The sequence below is a fragment of the Rhipicephalus sanguineus genome, chromosome 3 (genome assembly GCF_013339695.2).
Source record: "Rhipicephalus sanguineus isolate Rsan-2018 chromosome 3, BIME_Rsan_1.4, whole genome shotgun sequence".
In the NCBI taxonomy this organism is placed as follows: domain Eukaryota; kingdom Metazoa; phylum Arthropoda; class Arachnida; order Ixodida; family Ixodidae; genus Rhipicephalus; species Rhipicephalus sanguineus.
In genome coordinates, this window is record NC_051178.1 from 122,337,940 (window position 1) to 122,362,074 (window position 24,135).

Genomic DNA, 24,135 nt, shown 5'->3' on the forward strand with positions numbered 1-24,135 from the left:
TAAATTTACGGTGTATATATACATATATATATATATATATATATATATATATATATATATATATATATATATATATATATATATATATATATATATATATATATATATATATATATATATATATTGTGGCGAAGCAATTGGTACTGCTTAACGGTTGCGCTCTCCAGCGGCTCCTAGTGGGTCGCCCTCTTCTAAACGCCGCTCGCGCTCGGACCCCGTGCTTTTGCCTTGACTGTCGCCATAGTGCATTGTCGCCGAGTGCCGTCCAATAAACAGCTTAACAATATATATATATATATACATAGTGTTATGTACTCTGACCTTTTGGACAAACTTTTGCATGCGTGCGCGGAATTCTGCGCATAGGGACCCTGTACGGCTGAGAATTGCACAAGCCAGCCTAAACTTGAAAACCATATAGGGCCAGTCATGTCAGTTTCCTGGCGTAATTCACGCCGACAAACGCGGCCTCTCACAGAATATCAAAAGCCACATATTTGGAGGGACCCCCTTATCGGTACTGCGTGTTTGCTCAGCCATTCATTCAAGATAGGCGGCAGCGTAACCTCTCACAGTATGTGCGCTTGGCCCGTCCCGCAGTTTCGATGGTTGCGACGCTTGACGGTCGATAGCCTATACAAGTCGGGTCCAAAAATAATTTAAGCTGCAGGAGCAATACAGGCCCGGTTTTAACCGCCAGCACTACTTTTTGCTGCGAACAAATGGTTGATGGGGTAATCTCCTGTTCAACCTGTTCAACAAGTGCACGGAGATTTGTAGCCCTCGAATAAATTATATTTTGTTGTGTAAATAGAACCCTTCCTGTCTTTCTAGGGATATATATATATATATATATATATATATATATATATATATATATATATGTGTGTGTGTGTGTGTGTGTGTGTGTGTAAATGGGACGGAAAATTGTGGCGGGGTGTTCTACAGCAGTGGTCTCAAACACGTGGCCTGCGGACCTTTCGCTATCGGCCGGGCCCGCACCTGACTTTCTTGGTCATATATATTTTTTTCCAAATAAACAAGTCAGCTCTCCGGTCGAAGGACCCTGTATTAAGTATACATGAGCTAAGTCCGCAGGCCACGTGTTTGAGACCACTGCTATAGAACACCCCGTCACAATTTTCCGTCCCATTTCCACGCTATATCACAGGATGAGAGGACGCGGGTTCTACGTCTATAAATAGTGGCAATACTCACTGCTGAATAGGGTCTAACCGACACTATAATGCGAGTTATCGCGTTTATGCTCAAAAAGCCCCGTTGTCTGAGTGACGCACGATGCGGTGCACTGTTTGATGCACTGTGGAGCAAATTACGCTTATTTCGGCTTCAATTTCATGTTTTATCCCGTACAGTCTTCGACATAATGTATCCGAAAATTATTCAATATGTATCGGAATTTTTGCTAGTTACAATTCGATTCGAAGACAAGAATGAAACAGTGACTTTTCGATTCGAGGACTTCATCGCACACAGCATAATATTAAATTCGTTGTTAGAAAGTTAAGTATGTTCGCACAACCCCTTACTGACTGCGTAAAAGGGAACGACCCTTCACCCTGCACCTCCCGATATCAGTTCCACAGGAATGTTTGCATGTTGATAGGATGAGATAGAGAAAAAATGCCGTAGGCGTACGAAGAGCTCTGAAACAGTGATACGTTCGACACACAAATATATAAAGCAATGCTGTTAGTGCTTCTGAGTGTCTCCGCTTGTAACAGACGGTGGCAGATAACCATCGAAAAAGTCCACTCCTGTCCCCCCCCCCCCTTTCTCTCCTCCGCACACAAAAGCGGACGCACATACGCACTGAGCAGATAAACACATGGATAAACCCACACACAAAGAGATGGCAGCTAGCGTCAGGATACAAACAACGACAATGGGCAAACGCTATAACGGACGCTCCTGAGGAGAGGAGATTCCGGAGATCGCGCGGTTGACCGGTAGTACTTTTATTTTTTTTATTTTTTCTGATCATATCGATGCGAAGGAGCGGTCGACACAATATCAGCACCGTTGACCACGCTTGCGACAGTTGCGCACACGCAAGGACGTACGAGGAGAATCCATGAATTAAACGTCTCAAGCAACGCCTCTCAAGGCCGGCACGAGTTTTCCGTGTTCCGTACACACGTACACGCTTTCCGGATGGCTACAAGCGATCGCCCCGCGAGCGCACCTTTCTAACAACTCGTAAAACGAGAACACAAAGCTAATGTATGCACGCTGCGTGTGCACATGGCCGACACTCTTACCACTGCGACCCGAGGAGACGACATGACTCGCCGATTTCTTTGAAGAGGACACAGCAATCACCGAATACTGAACGGGCTAAACGGAGCCGCTCGCTGCGCGTCTGCTGTCTGCTTCGAAGGAGGAGGGGCACGGCGTCATTCGTGCTGCTGCCGCCAGGGTTTATGCCCGCCGACGTCCACGTGGCGCACCTGGGACCGGATGTGGCGGGAAGTGGCGGCGTTGCGGAGATGCAAAGGCGTGGCACGGCCGGACTCGACTCTCTCCTCCGCTCCCCCCTTACGGCCTTTGCAATGATGGATGTTGCAGCCTGCCGCCGCAGCTCTGTGGTGGCGCTGTCAGCTCACCGTTTCGCCTCCGCAAAACGCATTGACGGATGCGCTCCGGCAGGCTGCATGCCAGCAATATCTGTGTAACCTCAGCTGGCGGACCCAATTTATCTTTTATTTTAAGCTTGATATTCATTTTGAGCGCTAGTAGTCAACATCGTAGTATCATATAATGCGGACGGAACGGCTTAGAGCCTCTCCTGGAAGACGTAAGCTAGCAGCAGACGACGCTGGAAAAATAAAAGGGGATGATCAACCCAACACTCACAATTATTCAGCACACGTCGTTACTTAGGCTATATGGTTATTTAATGCGCACGTGAAGTTATGAGGTAAGAATGCTGTGAGGCTACAACAAATTTGAGGTATTCACAGATTCAAACTTTATTTTCTGATCAATATAAAGCACTCTTGCACATTTTGGTGCCGACAAACTTCATATCATGTGCATTAAAGCCTAAAATGCTTTCTCGATAGCTTATGCACGTAAGCAACTGGTTTCTCGTTTTTTTCTGTTACCATTTTGGTGTGATTAACTAGAAGCAGCCTGAGAAACCTGTCAGCAATCACACTATCTGTGCGGCTTCTGTGACCGTTGCCAACGTCCTCTGGGCAGTTCAAAATGGGCGATTGTTCGAGGTACGGTGTAACAAGAAGTTGCAGCACTTCGTGCACTTTTGTCCGTGGTAGGTGCTTCGCAGCCGTTTCAAAGAAAACCACAATGTTGTCCAAAAGTGCCAAGAACACACGATTTGGGTAATGAAGTCTACTTTTGTCCTGTTCGTGCAACAAAGTGAACAGAGGGTCTTCTTCGTTAGTCGTCGTCACCATCATCAAGCATGCATCACAGCCTAACTCGCTAATGAGTTTCGCCAGGTACCCCCCCCCCCCCCACACACACACACATACACGAGACCGGAGTATGTCACTGAAGGGGATGGATCTAAAAGGTGTCCTTTCAGGTTTTCCAGCTGTTCAGTCACTTCCTGTGTTACGGCTGCAGCGAGCTCTTCAGCTTCAGTCTCTGACATCAGCCGGACCTGCCTCGGGTGGATGGCCTTTTCTTTGACGATGTTATCAAGGGCAATTGTGACCATGGCTACAGCGATCGCGCCCTAAGCAGCAGGAAGAAACAACACGTTGACGCGTACATCAATCCCATGGAGAAAGCTCACAAGTTCAGAAGAAGCTGGCGCGCACAGACGAGTTCCTTCAGACGCCGCTGTCAAACGCAGACGTGGCGTGATAACTGCCCCACAAAAACAGACCAGGGTTGCAGGATGCAAGTCGTCACTCATGTCGTGGGCATCATCGACGAATCTGATGAAAGCAGCGCGCACGCGGAATCACCAATCTAGGCAGGTGCCAGTTAAGAAATGACAGCACTCAGCCTAGCTCGCGCGCGCAGAGACGGTGAGCTGGTGGCGACCTCGTGCGGCGCGCCGTAGAACAACTCGCCAAGGAAAAATTCCATTCACTCCCGTCGCGTTGCGAAGGCCGTAAGGGGAGAGCGGAGGAGAGAGAGAGTCGAGTCCGGCCGTGGGCGTGGTCGTGTGATAGCGGTGGTGGCGCTGAGCCGCTGTAACCATGACAACACTAACGACGTCGTCAGTGCAACCGCTTTTTAAATGCGAAGCATTTCTTAGCGAACTTCTGCGACTTTGAGCGTATCTATCTAGCCGCCTACGACTTTGTGCTCTCCTGGCCGTTTCGTTAATAGGATGTACACCAAAATTGGTATGGCGTAACATCACTTTATGACGAACATAAATGACAGGTCATAACATGAAAATCGTGATATCCATGTCATGGACGACATGACTTACATGGCACTGTTTTGGTGCTCTTGCGGCCGTTTCGTTAGCTTGATATATACCAAAATTGGTATGGCGTGACAAGAGTGTATGACGAACATAAGTCACAGGTCCTAACGTGCAAGTCATGACACGCATGTCATGTACAGCATGATTTACATTCCACGCTCACGGTGCGCTCGCGGCCGTTTCGCTAGCTTGATATACACCAAAATTGGTATCGCGCGACGTGACTGTTCAAATCATGACACGTATCACAGCAGGACTTGCGTGCCACGCTCATGGTGCACTCACGGCCACTTTATTAACTGGATATACACCTAAATTGGTATGGCATGACAGGAGTGCGTGACGAACATGAATAGCAGGTCACGTATCGTATATATGTAGCAGAATATATGTTTCATTAGCATGGCATATACCAACACTCATGCATGTATGACAATTTCGCGATATATAGCGAACTAGATGTCACGACATGAATGACTTCATTAGCCTCAACGACAAAAAAGAAGATGTATGCAGCTATTTGCTGGCTGCTTCGCATTACATCGATTCCCACATTGCGTGGAATCTGCCGATTTTTTTTAGGTGCGAAGCACCTTATGCGCTCGGGCTGCCGGCGCCTCCTGTCGTCGTAGCCCGTCACGGCGTCACCCGTCACGGTAAAGCAAGTGGCAAATAAGACGGCGCGTTGGCTCAGGAAAAGCTGCCTTTCCGCAATGACCAGCGCCAGCTGGTAGCGAGGGCTGTCGACGCGGCGAAAGCCTATGGTTTCCTGGAATGGGGAGACCACCCCAAAGACGATGCCTCAATGAAAACAAAATAAAGATGTTTATTCTCTCTCTCTCCGCGATGGATGCTGTCAGTAGCATGAGAGGACGCTGTCCTCCCATTGCTATCGACGTGTCCCTATGGGAAACGCCGGTGCTTCGCACCTCCCCAGGTTTCTCGTTAGTGGAGCTGTCTTGTATAGTATATTATAGCAAGGGGTGGGAAAGGGAAGTGATGGTGAGGAGGAAGAAAAAGAGGAGGGTAACGCCACCAGCCCCGCCGCTTCCATAGTCTTCGCACAGTGGATAGCGTGCCCGGCATGTAATGTTGCGGACCGAGTAATCGTGGGCTCGATGCCCGTTGACGGAAGTTTTTTTCTTTGCCATCTGATCGTGTAAATTTTTTCGATCACTGAAGTCTTGGTGGACCCCGGCATAAAACACTTTCGTGTTAATAAAAAAAAAACAAGTTTTCTTGCCGGGGCTGGGGTTTGAACCCGGTCACTGCGGTCTGAAAGCGAGTGCCTTGAACATTAGGCCACGCGCCAATATTTTTTCTTCTTTATTTCCAGACATTGGAAACACTTTTCTTGCCCGCAGTGAACTCAACCAGCACCTCCTCTGAGGAGGCGTTGACTGAACTGAAGCATATGAATGCGTTCTACCGACGATGCAAAAAGAGAAAAAAAAAAAAAGCAATTGTGAAGCAGTACACTTGCTGTGGGCGCTTCATTGCAATATTTCGTGTTGGCGGACTAAAAGCGATCTCCTGGACAACGCGTAACGTCGGTATCAGGAAATGCACATTTCAGAAAAATTCCGACTTCGATAAAATTGAATTCCTAAACCGCGTTTCCGTGATCGCGTGATAGCCCTTTCCTTGGGCCTTTCTACAGGCTGACTAACGCTGGAAAAAAGATCAAAGACGCCGCGCCGATTCTGCCAGAAAACAGCGTTCCGGGGACGGCCGCTACCTAGAAAGAAAGAAAAGCAGTACGCCCGGCACCGCCCACACCAAGCTTCGCTTGCCCCTACTTTCCCGATTTAGGAAGGGCTCCTGAATTTTTTCTCCCAAGTGTATCGTCATTTCACTGCGCTGAGCGCTGACATGTACATATTCCTACAGTTAACTATAACCGACTAGACCAACAGCGAGCTTTCATTGATCCAGTCTTTTCAAACATCTTATGTAGAAAGAAAGAAAGAAAGAAGCAAATAAAGAGTATGAGTGAGAAAGTAATTTCATTAAGAGACGCTCACCGCCCGGTCTAAGCGGTCTCAAATACGCAGCCCGCGGATCTCTTGCTAGCGGCCCGTGACCCCCACATGACTGTCTTTGTCCCATTTTTGTTTGTATTTTCTTAATAACTATGTTCTTGAGCTACACAGGCATGACTGATCTATATATTTTTTTTTTCGTGAGGAGCCCCCTGTGGTCACCATGTGTTGATACATAACCGTGCAACAAAACTCTAGAATATTGGGGAATCCTTGTCCAGATTTTATTCATTGTGGAGATATGAATCGATACGCTGTTGGAATCCTACCGCCAAATCCCCTTCAGAAATTACCCATATATGGTATATGGGAAAGGTCTTCTTTCCAATGGCAACATTAGCTTATATCTTGTACAACTTATGCCCCCCCTCCTCCCGCTCTTATTTTCGTCACTGACCCTTGCGGGCATAATCTTTCGTTAATGCGGCCCGTTAGCTGAGGTGAGCTTCAGACCCCTAGTATATATACTATAAACAGCTGTGCCGTCCTTTAATGCGTCGGCAATGGGGAGGAAGTGTAAATTAGGATCAATCAATGCGGCTGCTTTCGAGATATGGGGAACGGTCCGTCCACGTGGTGATATCCGACCGCCATCTCGTTTGGATCACCAAGCTCATGCAGACGCTCGCCAGGCGCTTAAAAGCCCTCGCAGGACAAAAGCTTCCGCGTGAGGCTGTGCGCAGAATCAACACGTTTACCGCGACTACTGTTTTAACAGCGGAGCTTTTAGGGGCGAAGCTCCTTATGCCGTGGGTCTGTCCATCCTCCGTTTGTAGGTTTGTATAGGTTTGTAGGTTTGTAGTAGCCACCTCTAGTTCGTGAGAAGCGCGCGTTCTGGTATGCAGTAGAAGAAGAAGACGACGTTGACGAGTGACACTCTCGTGCGTGTTCGCCTGTGTGGCGTTCTTTCTTCTTTACTACGTCTCGTGTTTTCAACGACACCCGAAGACAACATTTCAGAAGTAACGCGCCATGAGGCTCCCTCTTGGCACGCTTTCTCTTTAGCTCGGAGTCGCCAGATGGAAGACAAGGCTGCGGAACGGAGGGCACGGAAGGCGGCGGCAGCGCGCGCTCGCAGATAGAATCCTGAGGTGAGAGCCCGCGAGGCCGAAGCTGCACGTCGACGCCGCGAAGCAGATTCCGCCGTTCGAGCCCGCGAAGCCGAAGCTGCTCGACAAGCTGCACGGCTGCGCCGAGAAGACCCCGCCGTTCGAGCCCGCTAGGCCGAAGCTGCTCGACAAGCTGCACGGCTGCGGCGAGAAGACCATCCGAGGGACGTGTATAGACCTGGTATTTTCTAATTTCCAGTTGCAAGCCGTACAAGAACCGCTGTCCCTTCACTTCACGGACCATAAAGCCGTGATAATGAAGGGACAACGCAAGCCAAGCATCATCTAATTAAGAAAAATAAAAGTTTCATGTTTGTTTGTAATATACACACAGTGTTTCTCACTCTTCATATGATGATTGACGGGGCGTTACACAGAACATTCACGGTTTACCGATGATTCTCTCCGGAGTTTCGCCCCACTCATCATCATTCACCACGTGGATATGCTGTGATTTTTCTGTCGATTTGATGTTTCGTGAACACCATAGAACATATTTAAGCCGGCCGTAATCTGTCGGTCGCGAACAAAAAACTATCATGATCATGAACCGGCACGCGCTCTCTTCGTCCTCTGCTTCATCGTCGTCATCTTCTATCTCTTTCTGTCTATATATTTCGCTATCTTTCTTTGGTTCTCTCTCTTTCTATCTTTCTTTGCCTTTCTGTTTTATTCCCCTTCTTTCTCTCTATTTCTCTCCTTTTTTTTTCTATGGTATGAATTACTCTCTCCTCTCCCCCTTTCCCTCCTTCTCACCCTCACTTCCCTTTCCCACCCCCATTGCTGTACTATACTGTATAAGGCTATTGTATGCTCTGCTAGCTTGCCTGGATAGCCGAGCCGTTACGTCGCTCGCCTTCGGATCGTGGGTACGCGAATTTGAATCCCACCTCGTCAAGAAATGTTTTTTCGCCAAGAATTTCTCTCTTTATCTTTCTTTCTCTCTCTCTCTGTGCTCGTTCTCTCGCCTATCAGAGTTATTGCATCCCACGCCGGACAAATCGGTGCACGTGTTCTGCGAACGAAGCAGAAGATGTCGAAGAAGGCGCGTGTCGATTCATTTCCTGTCAACGCGAGCATGCAGCTCCGCTGTATAAGATATTCAAATCAACGTTTAGTATTTGCAGTGGAACGATACAGGTCGCTTTGGTTTACTATAGCGTTATCTGTAACCTGTGGCACGCTCTTGCTAGATTTTTTTTTTTTGGGGGGGGGGGGGGGGGGGGGGGGGAGGTGGCGGGTGCAGGAAGCGCCGGTTTATACAAAATGAGAGGCAGTGACTTGACGGCTTCTTCGTTTATTTGTCCCATGGGGTAATCGCGCGGTCGTGCCAGACAAACTCTCCTTTGGGTGACTGGATATTCGGAGGCAGGAGAGCCAAGTAGGCTGCAGCGTCGGCACCTGCAATGACGATTGAGTGGATGTTACAGATTAATGTGAAACCAGTTAAGCAAAAAAAAAAAAAAAGATCGGCACATCCCACGCATTGTGGGAATCAAATCCATCCGAAGCAGTCAGCCAGTGGCAGCCTATAAGAGATTTTTTGCTTCGAGTCAAGCGTTGCGAAGTGCCCACTACGCCATAATTCTTCCTTTTGCAAATTGGCGAAGTATACCCACTACGCGCGTCCGTAAGGTACAACGCGCCCCTGTGCAGCTATACACTCTTTAATGGATGGGCAGCTTTAAACCACCCACTCGTTGCGCAATTCACATGTTGTGACGCCATGGTGCGATTCTATCACATGCGTTAAGGAGACTCCTTCCACTACATGATATTCTTATAGCATTCTTTTTTCGAAGCAGTTTCAAGCATGGGCGTGGCTCCGTAGTGGAACACCTGCTTGCCACGCAGAAGGCCTGCGCTCGCTTCTCACTCGGACCGAAGATTTCTTTAAATTATTTTATTTGCATCTATCTCGAATTTTCGCTGACGAAAAACGCCGATTTTTCGCTCGAAACCAACGACGCCGACACCGAAATTTCTGCGAAACGAGTTCGCGTTAATACGTTATGTTTATTGCATTGATATAAAAGCCGATAGCCAACGCTGCAACCGCTATTGGCGTTTTCCCGGGATGCATGTATGGGATCTTTTTCCGGAACAGTTTGAAGCACTGGGCATGGCTTTGTGGTACATTACTTGACTGCCATGAAGAATGCCTGCGCTCGATTCCGGCTTGAGCCGCGATTTTTATTCTTTGCTTCCATAGGGATATTTCGCCCATCGACAAAGCCGCCGACACCGGCACCGGCACCGCATTTTCTGCGACGCGAGTGCCTTCACGCTTAGAGGAGGTCGGCCGGCTTAGTAGTCTAAGCGTAAAGGAGCTCGTGTAGCAGAAAATGCGGTGCCGGTACTATAGTCCCCTCTTTTTGGGCGTAATAAAGAGTGCACCACCACCACCACCACCACCTCCTTCACGCTGTCGCGTTAAGATTTTTCCAAAGTCTTGGTTGCTATATGTCTACGAATTATCTGTGGCGCATACGCGCCTGCATAGAAACGGTCAAATTGTCTTTGGTTCGCTAAGAAATGCTTCGCATTTAAGAAGACTTCCGACGCAGTGAATTAGGTGTCAGAGTCAATGGCGCTGCGTCAACGTTATACCATGACACCTTGTCGTAACGGCTGAAGAAAGTGAGCCTAACTGCTGACCAGCCCCCTGCCTGCTATGCATTTATGCCAAGCTCTTAGGATAGGGAGGCAAACGAACTTTACGTAACAATTCAAGAATAGGAAAAGGAAACAGAAACTTTACCAAATGAAGCGGAAGAAAAAAGTGCTCAGGGAACGGATATAGCCTCTCACCTTGTTCAGGTGTTAAGGGACCCTTGTGGCTTGTCATGTCAGTGTCCACAAATCCTGGATGCACCTTTGTTAAAAAAAAAGAAAAGTAAGTTGAGAGATCAGTGTGCAGCTAAAAGGTTTCCTGTCTTCTCGGTATCCGCAACGTTATGTCAAATTTCTTTTATAAAGCACGTGTAGCTTAAAATTGATCAACCTGCATGCGTGGACTACGTATTAAAGTAACCAGGGGCGTAGCCAAGGGGGGGGGGAGGTTCAAACCCCCCCCCCGAATTTTTTGTTTTGCTTGCGTACATATACACGCACACATACAAACGCACGCACGAAGATACATAAGGTGTAGTTAAACCCCCCCCCCCCCCGAAAAAAATTTCTGGCTACGTCCCTGAATGTAACTATACAATATCGCAAATCTTGCAACTGATGTGAGAATTGAGTTCCGTGTGCACGAGCTGGCCCACCGCTTGGGCTGATTTCATTAATAACCGCATGTGTATAGCCTAATGGCAAAATGCCATATTGTACGAACATAAGTGCACGGAAGCGAGGGTGCGTGCGTGTGATCGTAGTGTGCGCTGTACGCTTGTATGGTGTAAATACCCATGTCGCATCGCTTCGGAATGTTTTGATAGAAATAGCCACAATAAAAATTACATATCCCTATACTTACCGCATTGACGACCAGGTCCTCACGAGGGTCTGCATTGAATTCACGCTGCTGGATGAAGGTCAACACAGTGACTCCAACCTTGGACACAATGTAAGCCGACTGGCCCCAACCTTTCTCGCCATTCTTTCCATCTTTAGCGGCCCTATTTTGTCACAAAAATGACAACACAGAAAAAAATGTGCAGTCACGCAGAGAGCGCATAGGAAAAACTCCGTAGCTAAAACTATAGCAGGATGCTCACTGCACAAAGTCGTTCATCAGGCCGCACAGCTCTTCCAGAGTAATCTCGGGGTTGCTAAACTTCTTCTTGAGTTCTTCTCCGGGAATTCTCTGAAGCATGCCAGCCATGCTGCTCACGTTGACCACCCTGTAAACAAGATGCGCACGTGGACACATTTATCATATCGGTGCACATTGTACGACCCATGTGTATGACCATATAGGCGTGCACACGGAGGGGGCAGGGTGCCTCCCGCCGCCCCTCAATAAATTAATTAAGGGTAGCGCCAAGTCTGCCCTATACCTTTACTGTCCCGTCATTGTTTAAAGTTCAGGGTTATGGCTATGCAGGTTTTTGACGATTCTGGCAGCCGAGGACACCCGACGTTACATTTCAAGAACGGTTTACTTCCCGCCTTTCCTCCCGGGAAGCCGGGGACCAAAGGCAGGCCATTGTGGGGAACTCGTCATCGCTTAATTTTCGTGTTTGCACCCATTGCGATGCTTGTTTTCTTTCAGACTCGTTTAATGCGGGAAGGGTGAAATTTGGCTCCCCCACATGGAGAACCCAGCACCCACCTATGCATATGAACTCACGTGCGGTACGTTTATGAACGTTTTTGAGTGCATCATAGAAGGCTGCAATGGACAAGCAAACCAATTAGATACCATCGTCTCTGAATGTAACAGTTACTTCGCAGATAGATTGCCTGTGCATACCGCATTTGAATTTGCTCAGAATTTATTGCGTTGGTTTCTGTTTAGCTAATGCCTTAGAAAAGAATGGCACGTTCTATTCCAAACCATGGTCAGAGATAGAGAGCCAATGACAGGAGCCTCCCTCCCGGTCTCATGCTTGGCACTCCAACATGCGGCGCGCTTAACCTTCGCGAGACTATGCCTCGCAGAAAGGCAACCTTATCGACATGCTGTGGTGAAAGGTATTATCGCGTGCGCGGCTGCGGGCGCGGTCGAAGTCCACTACCACGATGCGCTGCCGTGCCAACTCATCTGCGCGAACACAGCAGCACCGGCTCGTCCGAGTCTATAGCCATTCGGAGCAGCGTTACTGCTAAAAATGTTCCCGCGCGACTGCGAATATAGCGCATCACGTTACGAAAACACGTTCTATTCTAAATAGCAGCGGCGCGCTTCCATTAGGCATCATATAGTTACGATTGCTGCATGTAATTACTGCAGGATTTAGTTTGTTAACGCAGTTCAACTATAAATACCAAGTTTAGCACAGGAGATTATAAAAAATAACCTGGCATGTGGTCGCAACAGGGGAAAGAACTCCTTGCAGACGTTGAGTGTTCCAAAGAAGTTTGTCTTCACAGTGACCTCTGCTTGTTCTGCAAACGGCGCTGTAGAGTCATTCTGCAGTTAAAAGGAAGAAAAAACAGCGACCATACAACAAAGAAAGTTGAGCAAAAATTCCATCAGAGGATCACTGACAAAGTGAAGCGATAGTTTTTCTGTGCAGACGTCCCGAAAAAAAGCTGCTGGGGACGCTTATTGGTTAGCCCACCTAAATTCATTCACCTAAATGCGCCACATGTGTAAGACAGCTAATGGCCATGTACATTTCTATTGAATGTCCAGGACTTCAAAAAGCAAGAATACAGCTGGTAACACCTTACACGCATAACATAAAAACTCGCCTATACTCGGGGACAACTTTCTGTGGCAATGAAGCGAAAGCTACAGAGCCACAATGCACGTAAAAAAAAGTTAGTAAAAAGGTTGTAACTGCAAGCAAATAGGTAGTAACTGCAGCGGTTACTAACTGTCTTGGACCGTTACTAACCTTTTGCTACCTGTTTAATACCTACGTTAGTAAACAGTTACTACCTGCAACCGTTGCTAACTTTTTCCAACCTGCTTACTACCTAAGTTAGTAACTGCAAGCAAATAGGTGGTAATTGCAGCCGTTACTAACTTTCATGGACCGTTACTACCTTTTTCCTACCTGGTCGTTAACTACTTAATCTAAAATTGTAGTTAATACCTACTGTGTTAATTTATAACTGGAATTGTCTCATCACATCATTTTTAATCGAAAACTAGTGAAGAAAATGTCCATGGATCAAGAAAAAAAATACAAGTTCTCTTTTTAAAATTACGCAACCGCGATTTCTAAGCATCGTTCTGCTATTCTGAAAACGGAGGAGCAAAAGTTAATGAATTGTAAGCAAGCGCTATACGCGTTTTAGTACACAATATCAATTCCAACAAAATAGCATGACAGGCGCATGTGAAAGAACCACAGGTGGTCAAAATTAATCGAGAGTCTATACGGCGCGTCTCGTAATCATATTGTGGTTTTGGCACGTAAAATCCCAGAAATGATAATTAGCTTTTTACTGTCTATGTACTAGCACAGCAATTCATTGAAATGCACTGAAGCTATGTTAGTGGACTTAGTACCTTGTCTCGGCCGCTGTACATAATGTTTTTTTGCGGCACTTTTATAGCAAAAAGACAGGACATATTGTTTGTTTTAATACGGTTGATTAAAAGTCTAGTGCTACGTCCCCAAGCACACATAATCCAGTAGTAGGGTGTGGTACTTTAGTGTCACAATTTTTTATCATTCATCGTGAAACACATGTGCTCACCGGTACCAGTCGTGCATCTCGAATGTAGGGGCTATAAATACCCGATGAGTCGCTTAGTAAGTACTGTCGCGTAGTGAACTTGTTGCATCTGTGTATTCTTCTAGTTCATGACACTCCACGGATGATTACCCGAAGTTGTATCGTAGTGTGACATTATGAATTTGATCGCTGTTACTAATGTGGCAAAATGAACACGTTAGTACAGTTTACTACCTTTTTTTACAACCTTTATTTTACTACCTATGGTTAGTAACGGCTAGGGTAGTAACAGTTACTAGTTGCTGTTAGTAACGGCAAAGGTAGTAACAGTTACCACTCTTGCCGTTACTAACTGCACTTACTAACAGGGTAGTAATATATGTGACAAGCCGTTACAACCCCGAAGTTAGCAACTAGTACTACCTTTTTAGCGCGCGCTAATGAATGTACTCCCACAATTGCGTCCGTATTTTCTGCGTGAGATATATAAAATACTCCTTCATTTTCTACAAGTAGCTTTTTGAGACGGAACGCAGCTCACACAAGCGAGATATTTGTATTTCTTTTACTTTATACGTTGTGACTGCGTTTTTGCGTGCTTGAAAAAGTCGCGCTTTTAAAGACGATAGTCTTTCTTGGGGAACTTAAACGCAGAAATTTTGGTCTGTCTCTCTGTCTTTCTGTATGTCGGCACGTCACTCGATTCAGCCGCCCGGCCAAAGTTGAACCACTTGCCCAACGGCCAGCCATCTTAAACGGCTGACTAGGTTCATACTTGTGTACATTGTTGATCAAAAAGCAAACATTAAGCATATCTGGGGCGCAACATCACTAGGTAAGTATTAGGTGGTGTGTTCCTTTAATAGAAAATACATACGTAATTCTAGAGACCCTAGTTTCTTAAGCTGCGCTGAAAATGCGACTGCGCTGAAACTTGCCTTCCTCCGTGCCCTCTTCACGAGCTCATTGTTGTGTTTCGGTTTCGGTTCAGTATTGCACAGTACGAATGCCATGGGGCGCCGCTCTGGCATTCCTATTTTACCCAGGCGACGTGTAAATAAAAGAGTGTGTGGAGAGTCTTCTGTTTCGGCGCTTCGCGCCAAACCGCGTGTTCGGGCTGGCTGGCGTCCCCGCCGGTCGCGTTGGTCACCGCCGGTCTTCGCCTGCTGCTGCGCCGGGACTACCAGCCCGCAACACAGCACTTATGTTTCCCGACGTATTGCTAGATGGCGTCCATATCTCACGCAGCGCCTCTTCTATCTTCTTTAGACGACATTTGCAGCGAAGCACGCAGATGCGAGGCCAATTTTTTATCCGTACCTTAGACGCTAAGCAGCGTTTGCGTCGAAATGCAACGCTAGCCATCACTTTCCACGGCGTTACGAGACGCGCGCCAAACCGGACTACTTCGCGTAACAGTACATGTGCAGACGCTCCGCCCCCGTAGCTTTCCCTTCATTGCCACAGAAAGTTGTCCCCGAGTATAGTTTTAGTTTTACGCCATGACCCCATGTTTAATGTTAACAAAGTTTTCTTACAATTTAATATTGTACCTCTAAACAAATTATTCGACTACAGATTCGCATGCCTTTATAAAACAATAATAAGAAAAAATGATTCATTTACTTCTAAATTTGATCCACTTATATTTCGCCACTCATGATGAGTGGAGAAATATAAGTGTACCTGAGTACAAAGTAATTTTGCATTGCCAAAGTGTACAACTAACTATGGGTTTTCTATGTTAAGTTATATTGTGTCAAAGTTCTTGAATACCTCATTTTATGGCCACCTAAATACCATGTCCGCTTCTGCCATCTGCAAGAGCATTATTCAGCAATCTGTGCTACCGTAATGTCAAGTGTCTTCGTGTCCTCATATATTGTATCAATCTGTGTTATTGTTTTACACTGACTTGCAGTACTGTTGCCGATTACGATACAAATGTCTTTTTTGTCAAGTTTATCATTTCGCAAATGCATAGCGACTTGTACGAACTTTCTGCCCAGTGCTCGTTTTCAGCTTTGTGCCTACTGCCGACATGTAAGGATGGCGAGGCCCGTCAAGCGGGGTAAAGTTCGCTGCTTTTTTCTCGACATCCCCAGTTTGTATGTACAAACTGAAATAAAGACTAATGACCCGTATTGCGACAACACGGGTGACATGCAAGGCATTGCGGGCGTCTGAAATGCAGAATGGCGTTCAGAAATTGCATCAACGTAGGGTCGATACGTAGTCGAGGCTGTTTCGAGGAAAGCGTGAGGCAATCGTCGTTCACCCTTCGAGAAATGGACTCGTTACAAACGATGTTCGGCACGCAAACGAGGTTATCAGTTTTTAAGCAACAAGGAGGGCCTTAAATGAAGACGAAAGAAAAACAGAAGCTCGAGGGAAACGAAAAAAAAAAGCCGGCAGATCCCACGCATTGTGGGAATCGATGTAATGCGAAGCAGCCAGCAAAGAGCTGCATACATCGTCTTGTATGTCGTTTAGCAAAATGCGTGTCATGGATTTCATGTTGCATATATCGTCTTGTATGTCGTTTAGCAAGATGCGCGTCATGGTTTTCATGTTAACTCCTATTATTTATGTTCGTCACACAGTAACGTCGCGCAATACCAACTTCGGGGTAGATCAAGCTAGCGAAACGGCCGCCAGCGCACCATGAGCCTGGCACGTAAGTCATGCTGTACATGACATGTGTGTCATGACTTTCGTGTTAACACGTGTTATTTATGTTCGTCACACAGTCACGTCGCAAGATACCAATTTCGGTGTATATCGAGCTAGCGAAACGGCCGCCAGCGCACCATGAGCGTGGCGCGTGTCATGCTGTACGTAACATGCGTGTCATGATTTTCATGTTAACTCGTGTTATTTATGTTCGTCACACAGTCACGTCGCAAGATACCAATTTCGGTGTATATCAAGCTAGCGAAACGGGCGCCAGCGCCCCATGAGCCTGGCACGTAAGTCATGCTGTACATGACATGTGTGTCATGACTTTCGTGTTAACTCATATTATTTATGTTCGTGACACAGTCACGTCGCAAGATACCATTTTCGGTGTATATCAAGATAGCGAAACGGCCGCCAGCGCACCATGAGCGTGGCACGTAAGACATGCTGTACATGACATGTGTGTCATGATTTTTATGTTAACTCGTGTTATTTATGTTCGTCACACAGTCACGTCGCAAGATACCAATTTCGGTGTATATTGAGCTAGCGAAACGGCCGCCAGCGCACCATGAGTGGCACGTGTCATGCTGTACATGACATGCGTGTCATGATTTTCATGTTAACTCGTGTTACTTATGTTCGTCACACAGTCACGTCGCAAGATACCAATTTCGGTGTATATTGAGCTAGCGAAACGGCCGCCAGCGCACCATGAGTGGCACGTGTCATGCTGTACATGACATGCGTGTCATGATTTTCATGTTAACTCGTGTTACTTATGTTCGTCACACAGTCACGTCGCAAGATACCAATTTCGGTGTATATCGAGCTAGCGAAACGGCCGCCAGCGCACCATGAGCGTGGCACGTGTCATGCTGTACATGACATGCGTGTCATGATTTTCATGTTAACTCGTGTTTTTATGTTCGTCACACAGTCACGTCGCGCAATGCCATTTTCGGGGTAGATCAAGCTAGCGAAACGGCCGCCAGCGCCCCATGAGCGTGGCACGTAAGTCATGCTGTACATGACATGCGTGTCATGATATTCATGTTAACTCGTGTTTTTATGTTCGTCACACAGTCATGACGCGCAATACCAATTTCGGGGTAGATCAAGCTAGCGAAACGGCCGCCAGCGCCCCATGAGCGTGGCACGTAAGTCATGCTGTACATGACATGCGTGCCATGATTTTCGTGTTAACTCGTGTTATTTATGTTCGTCACACAGTCACGTCGCGCAATACCAATTTCGGGGTAGATAATTAGCTAGCGAAACGACCGCCAGCGCCACATGAGCGTGGCACGTAAGTCATGCTGTACATGACATATGTGTCATGATTTTCGTGTTAACTCGTGTTATTTATGTTCGTCACACAGTCACGTCGCGCAATACCAATTTCGGGGTAGATCAAGCTAGCGAAACGGCCGCCAGCGCCCCATGAGCGCGGCACGTAAGTCATGCTGTACATGACATGCGTGTCATGATTTTCATGTTATGACTTGTCATTTATGCTCGTCATACAGTCATGTTACACCATACCAACTTTGGTGTACATTCGATTAACCAAGCGACCAGGAGAGCACAAAGTCGTAGGCGGCTAGATAGATAGATAGATAGATAGATAGATAGATAGATAGATAGATAGATAGATAGATAGATAGATAGATAGATAGATAGATAGATAGATAGATAGATAGATAGATAGATAGATAGATTAGATAGATAGATAGATAGATAGATAGATAGATAGATAGATAGATAGATAGATAGATAGATAGATAGATAGATAGATAGATAGATAGATAGATAGATAGATAGATAGATAGATAGATAGATAGATAGATAGATAGATAGATAGATAGATAGATAGATAGATAGATAGATAGATAGATAGATAGATAGATAGATAGATAGATAGATAGATAGATAGATAGATAGATAGATAGATAGATAGATAGATAGATAGATAGATAGATAGATAGATAGATAGATAGATAGATAGATAGATAGATAGATAGATAGATAGATAGATAGATAGATAGATAGATAGATAGATAGATAGATACGCTCAAAGTCGCAGAAGTTCGCTAAGAAATGCTTCGCATTTAAAATGCGAGGACAGGGAAAGAAGTGTAAAACGAGCGAAGGATAATCGCCTATCGCATGTGTGCACAAGTTACCTTGGTGCTATGTGCCTTTAGATTATAGCCTTTTAAATGTTACACTAGTGTAATTCGGTGCTCCGAAAGAAGACAAGTGCGCGTGCACCGTTGATATAGGTCAGCCTCGGGAAAACGTAGTACAGGCGAACTCTCATATATCGAGCTCGCAAAAAGAAAAACGGTAATTAGTTCGGTACATCGCGTAATTCGATATAAGCCTTTTAAGGAATTTAATTTCTTTTCGCCGCTAATTTCGGTGCTCAAGTTGGCTTCACGGCACCGCTTCACGATAATCCAAGGAAGGCGGCCTAGCGGCGATACGCTGGGGTTTTTCCTTTCTTTTCTTTTTTTTTTTGTTCCTGTTTTGCCGCGGTTTGTGGATGGAGGTGCGTCTTATATACAGGGGCGGGATATACGCGAGAACAATACGGTATCGATGCAAACAGCGCCTCAATATTTTCATACGCAGCTGTGCGTACTCTTCAGCCGCCGGGAGCCTTTGGTCCGCTTTGCTCTTAACGTCGACGTTGTACTTAAATATTTTTTTTATAAAATACAATGAAGGAGTTGTCGCCGTTGCTTGGCGACGGCTACCCCATTGCACTTTCTTAAATATCGTACTCAGTGTGTTTCTTGGGATGTTGTAGGCAGCGGCGACGCGTCAGATTTTGTTTCTCCACGTTCGACTGCGTTGATTATCGCCAGCGTTGTGGAGAACAGCGGGTTCTTCGTTTTACGTCAGCCATCGCGTTATCAAAGGGAGGATCGCGGAGAAGTAAATGCCGCATGCCAAGGATGCACCGGCGGGACGGTGAGGTACCATGGGAGAAAGCATGTGATGGGAAGAGGCAGTGTGTACTCGCTCTCCCAAATACATGCGGGAAAATCTCCTTTCGTGAGAAAAGCCAGCGTGTTGGAAAGCCAACTTGTTGAGGCATTTCGCGCTGCTCTATGTTAGATGTATGAAGTGTTGCGGCTGTTTCATTTCGATGTAGTCGTAGATTTTCCTATGCATTGACGATAAGTCATCGTCGTGTTCGAAAATAGTTCGATATAAAGGAAAATTCGATTTATCCGAGTTAGATATAGTCGGTTTTGACTGTACTTTATTTTTGCTACTACGTAACAACTGCAATGCGGTATGCAGTCTATCGCGGGTTGCGGCAGTCCCGGCGAAAAGTCTTATGCGCTGTCTCCGCGAAACGAACGTCTCCGATAGGTTATTCCAGAATAACGTACTTCCGTGTTCGCTTACCTTGTAAGCCATGCCGGCGTTGTTCACGAGCACATCCAAGCCTCCGTACTCGCTCTTGAGGAAGTCACGAAATCTGCGGATGCTCTCGATGTCGTCGATGTCAAGCTGGTGAAACTTCGGGCGCAGCAAGTGCTTGTTGAGCTCTGCCACTGCTGCTTTGCCACGCTTCTCGTCCCTGGCTGTTCATTAATAATAATAATAATAATAATAATAATAATAATAATAATAATAATAATAATAATAATAATAATAATAATAATAATAATAATTGGGGTACCTATGGTGGCCTTCCCCTCCTCCTTTCCCTCCTCACCCTCACATCTCCCCTCCTCACCTTCACTTCCCTTTCCTACGCCCTTGCTATTTATACTCTCTCAATTAAAACAAAATACGGCAGATCCCACGCGTTGTGGGAATCGGTTTCATGCGAAGCACTCAGCGAGTACTTTTATGCTGTACTTTATGGCTTTGGCCCCGCCACGGTGGTCTAGTGGTTATGGCGCTCGACTGCTGACCCGAAGGTCGCGGGATCGAATCCCGGCCACGGCGGCTGCATTTTCGATGGAGGCGAAAATGTTTGAGGCCCGTGTACTTAGATTTAGGTGCACGTTAAAGAACCCCAGGTGGTCGAAATTTCCGGAGCCCTCCACTACGGCGTCTCTCATAATCATATCGTGGTTTTGGGACGTTAAACCCCAGATATTATTATTATTATTATTACTTTATGGCTTTGAACTAAGCGTTACGAGGTGGATCGGCGTGTTTTAAATGCGGAGCATTTCTTAGTCGCACCTGCGGCGTCGGCCGCCGTCCACACCCCCACTACGCATGCTCGGCTCGTCTCGTGCCGGCAGCAAGCCTCTCCTCTCCATCCCTCGCATGCTCGGCTCATCTCGTGCCGGCAGCAGGCCTCTCCTCTCCCTCTCTCCCTCCCTCCTCTCCATCCCTCCCTCCTCTCGATCGAACGCGGGCGGTGTGTATATAAGCGGCGGAGCGCCCGTTTGGAATTCAGTCAAGGGCGTCTTTACTTGGCTTTCGCTTGACTTGACGCTTTGCTTGACTCGAGTAGATGCGATGGAAGCAACAGTACCTTCAATCAGCGTCCCACCACTCGTTGAAGGCAACGTTACCCCACCCTCACCGTCGTCGGCGTCAACAACAGCAAACAACGCAGAAGACAAGGCTGCGAAGAGACGAGCATACGACGCTGAACGCAAGCGTTTGAAGCGAGCTGCGGACCCGGAACTTCGTGCACGAGAAGCTGCTGCGAGACGGCAACGACGGGCTGCGGATCCTTCACTCGGGGAACGAGAAGCAGCTGCGAAACGGCAACGACGGGCTGTGGATCCTGAACGTCGTGCTCGAGAAGCAGCAACCGTTCGTGAACGTCGAGCAGCGGAACCATCACTCGGGCAGTGCGACGCTTCTGCGAAACCCAATTACGCAACATTCACGCGATACCCCCACCACTCTGCGACGCATTTACTCGAGTTCCCCCCGTGGGCGACATTTTTTTTGTAAGTGTAGTAGCTGTGTGCACATCGTGGGCTTACCAGGCACGTCGACAACACTAGCGTTTAAAGGGTAACTTACGGTGCGACGTAACGTCAGCCCTCACGTTAGAGTACATATATGTCAGTATTATCGAAACTACGTGCACTCATAGTTTCGATAAGGGTGCAATGATGTCAATATCATAAGTAACTTTCGTTAATGTATTCCTCCGGGGTCGATCAATGCTTCAATATAGCTTACTGAATCATAGCGATACCAATCTAATGTTTATTAGACTGCTATAAAAGCGGAGCCAACACTGGAGCCACAGACGTTAAATATGACGCCTGTATCGTAGGAGCACATAGTGTATGCCCTGTTGTATTCGATAACATATAGTGTACAGGTTTCTTCTCGAAATAACAAGCGTACATTAGGATGCCCTGAAAGGGACACTAAAGAGAAGTACATAGTGTCCATTGCTTTTTTGTAAAATTGGATAACCAGCACCACAACCACAATTGACGTTACACTAACATTACGCTTGCATAGGCTTTTTTTTTTTTTGAAGTCTGCCCTTAGGCATAATAATTATTGTTTCAAAAATACACATACATATTTGCTTCGTGTATGAAGTCCAGTAATGAGCGGTGGTGAAGTCCACTAATCCAGCGGTCAAGGTCCGGTGGTCGGCCAGGCCTGAGGCCTGTTGCACGTAGGTGACGACGACGTCTTAAATGTAGACCCGTGCAAGTCCACAATAAGTGTGTGGCAGTTACATCGCGGATTGGAGCGTTTATAGACCTGGCGTGGCTCTGTGGTAGAATACCCGATTGCCACGCAGGATGCTAGGGTTCGATTCCTGCTGGGATTCTAATTTCTATTCTTTCCATTCGTCGGGACAACGCTGCCGATGTCGGTTTTTCTTAACGCTCTCGCACTTAAATTACCAATATCTGTTCTCGCCATTCCTGGGTAGATATAAACTGTCAATCACCTGTGGCGCATAGTCGCATATCGCGGCCCGTGGTAAACGGGATATGTGCCATACGTGTCTGGAGGAAAGGGTTTGACGACGTGCGCGACAGGATTTTCCCATGCCAATTTTGGTCTACACCAAGTTAAGGAGGCTATCATGAGAGCACCCAGACGTAGGCGGATGGATGGATGGATGGATGGATGGATGGACGGACGGACGGACGGATAGATAGATAGATAGATAGATAGATAGATAGATAGATAGATAGATAGATAGATAGATAGATAGATAGATAGATAGATAGATAGATAGATAGATAGATAGATAGATAGATAGATAGATAGATAGATAGATAGATAGATAGATAGATAGATAGATAGATACGCTCAAAGTGCCAAAGGTTCGCTAATAAATGCTTCGCATTTAATATTGTGGCGCTACATGTTTGTTATGCTGTCTATACTATGCACGTTATGCCGGTGTTTTGTTGTGCTATCTATACTATGCATAGCTATGCTATGCTAGGAGCTGCTTGGCGCATACCCGCCCAGTTTTGTGCGGACGATCCCGGAGTTTTTCCAAGTTTAAACAGCTCTGCTGTTAAAAAAAATAAATTATAATAAATTATCGCCCGAGGACTCCGTACAGATTGTTAACCAGCGAAGCTGAAACGTGCGGCTCTGATGTTACACGTGCTGGGGTCTATCTGTCTTCTCTGTAGCTTTTTGATTTCTCTATCACCGCATTTAAGAGATGCGTGCTTCAAACTTATTAGCCTTTGGTAACGTTAGCTTAAATGGTATTAAGAACACCTAAAGGATTTTACGGGTAGCGATTCATGCTGCGGCGGGTATCATCCTTAGCTGTATATGATGAAAAAAGAAAAAACGGAAGAGACACTAGCGCATACGCGGGGAGGTAGCGTATGCTAGCGTCGCTTCTTCGTTATATTTTCTGCGCACTCACGGACCACCGCATTTTCCCACGTCCTAGCCAGTCCTAGCTAGCGTTTATTATTTGGCTGTACCCCTGCGGTACACAACCAACGCCACGTATTGTTCAAGTCCACAATACGGTGCGCACACTAAACGTAAATTAATGCGCAAACTTCTACGTTGGCGTCGAACACTAAGGCCCTTTATGCGCAACTAAATGTTCGTTTTCTTAATGTCACCTTTGCCGCAATGCGACTGTGCTGTGCAATGAAGCATATTAAGTGTGAAAAGCGAGCACAGTCATTCTTAATCATGCACGTGCACACGCAGATCTCCGGTAACAGTACGAACACCGAGACGTCTAATAACTGCGCTCGAAAGTCTTGAAAGCGGTTGTCTTATATGTAAAACATTTCTTCATTTCCTCAAAATCAATTTTACTGCATTACATTTGTGCTAGGCAGTGAAGCGTATCATTCGTGAAAAGGGGGCACAGTCACTGGGCCTAGTATGTGCTGCGCACGCGCAATCTCCAGTCACAGCAGCAGGAACACGGAGATGTCCAGTATATTTTGTCTTACATGCGTGGCTTAATTGACATGGTTGATGCAGCGCGGGAAGACAAATACTTAAAAAACAGAAAGCACAGGACGAGCGCGGCTGTGCTTTCTGTTTCTAAGTCTTCGTCTTACAGAGCTGCATCAACCATATGTCAGTATTCCCAACTTTCCATTTTATTGTAGCT

The 24,135-nt window shown here is 46.4% G+C and overlaps 1 protein-coding gene across 5 annotated transcripts in view; it reads right to left on the bottom strand.

Moving 5' to 3' along the window:
* The window catches only part of LOC119387053 (carbonyl reductase [NADPH] 1), a 606,874-nt gene that overhangs the window by 6,802 nt on the left and 575,937 nt on the right, over window positions 1–24,135 (bottom strand). The window contains exons 3-8 of one of the 5 annotated variants that reach the window (XM_037654354.2): window positions 19,983–20,161; window positions 12,548–12,660; window positions 11,303–11,428; window positions 11,062–11,203; window positions 10,395–10,458; window positions 8,865–8,984 (exon numbers count right to left, since the gene is read on the bottom strand). The exons of 3 other annotated variants lie outside the window; for them this stretch is intronic. In XM_037654354.2, the coding sequence (XP_037510282.1) occupies window positions 8,881–8,984; window positions 10,395–10,458; window positions 11,062–11,203; window positions 11,303–11,428; window positions 12,548–12,660; window positions 19,983–20,161 (728 nt within the window). In that variant the 3' untranslated portion in view covers window positions 8,865–8,880. Of the gene's footprint in view, window positions 1–2,282; window positions 2,504–8,864; window positions 8,985–10,394; window positions 10,459–11,061; window positions 11,204–11,302; window positions 11,429–12,547; window positions 12,661–19,982; window positions 20,162–24,135 lie in introns of those variants that run through there. One more of the 5 variants, XM_037654353.2, reaches the window with a different exon arrangement.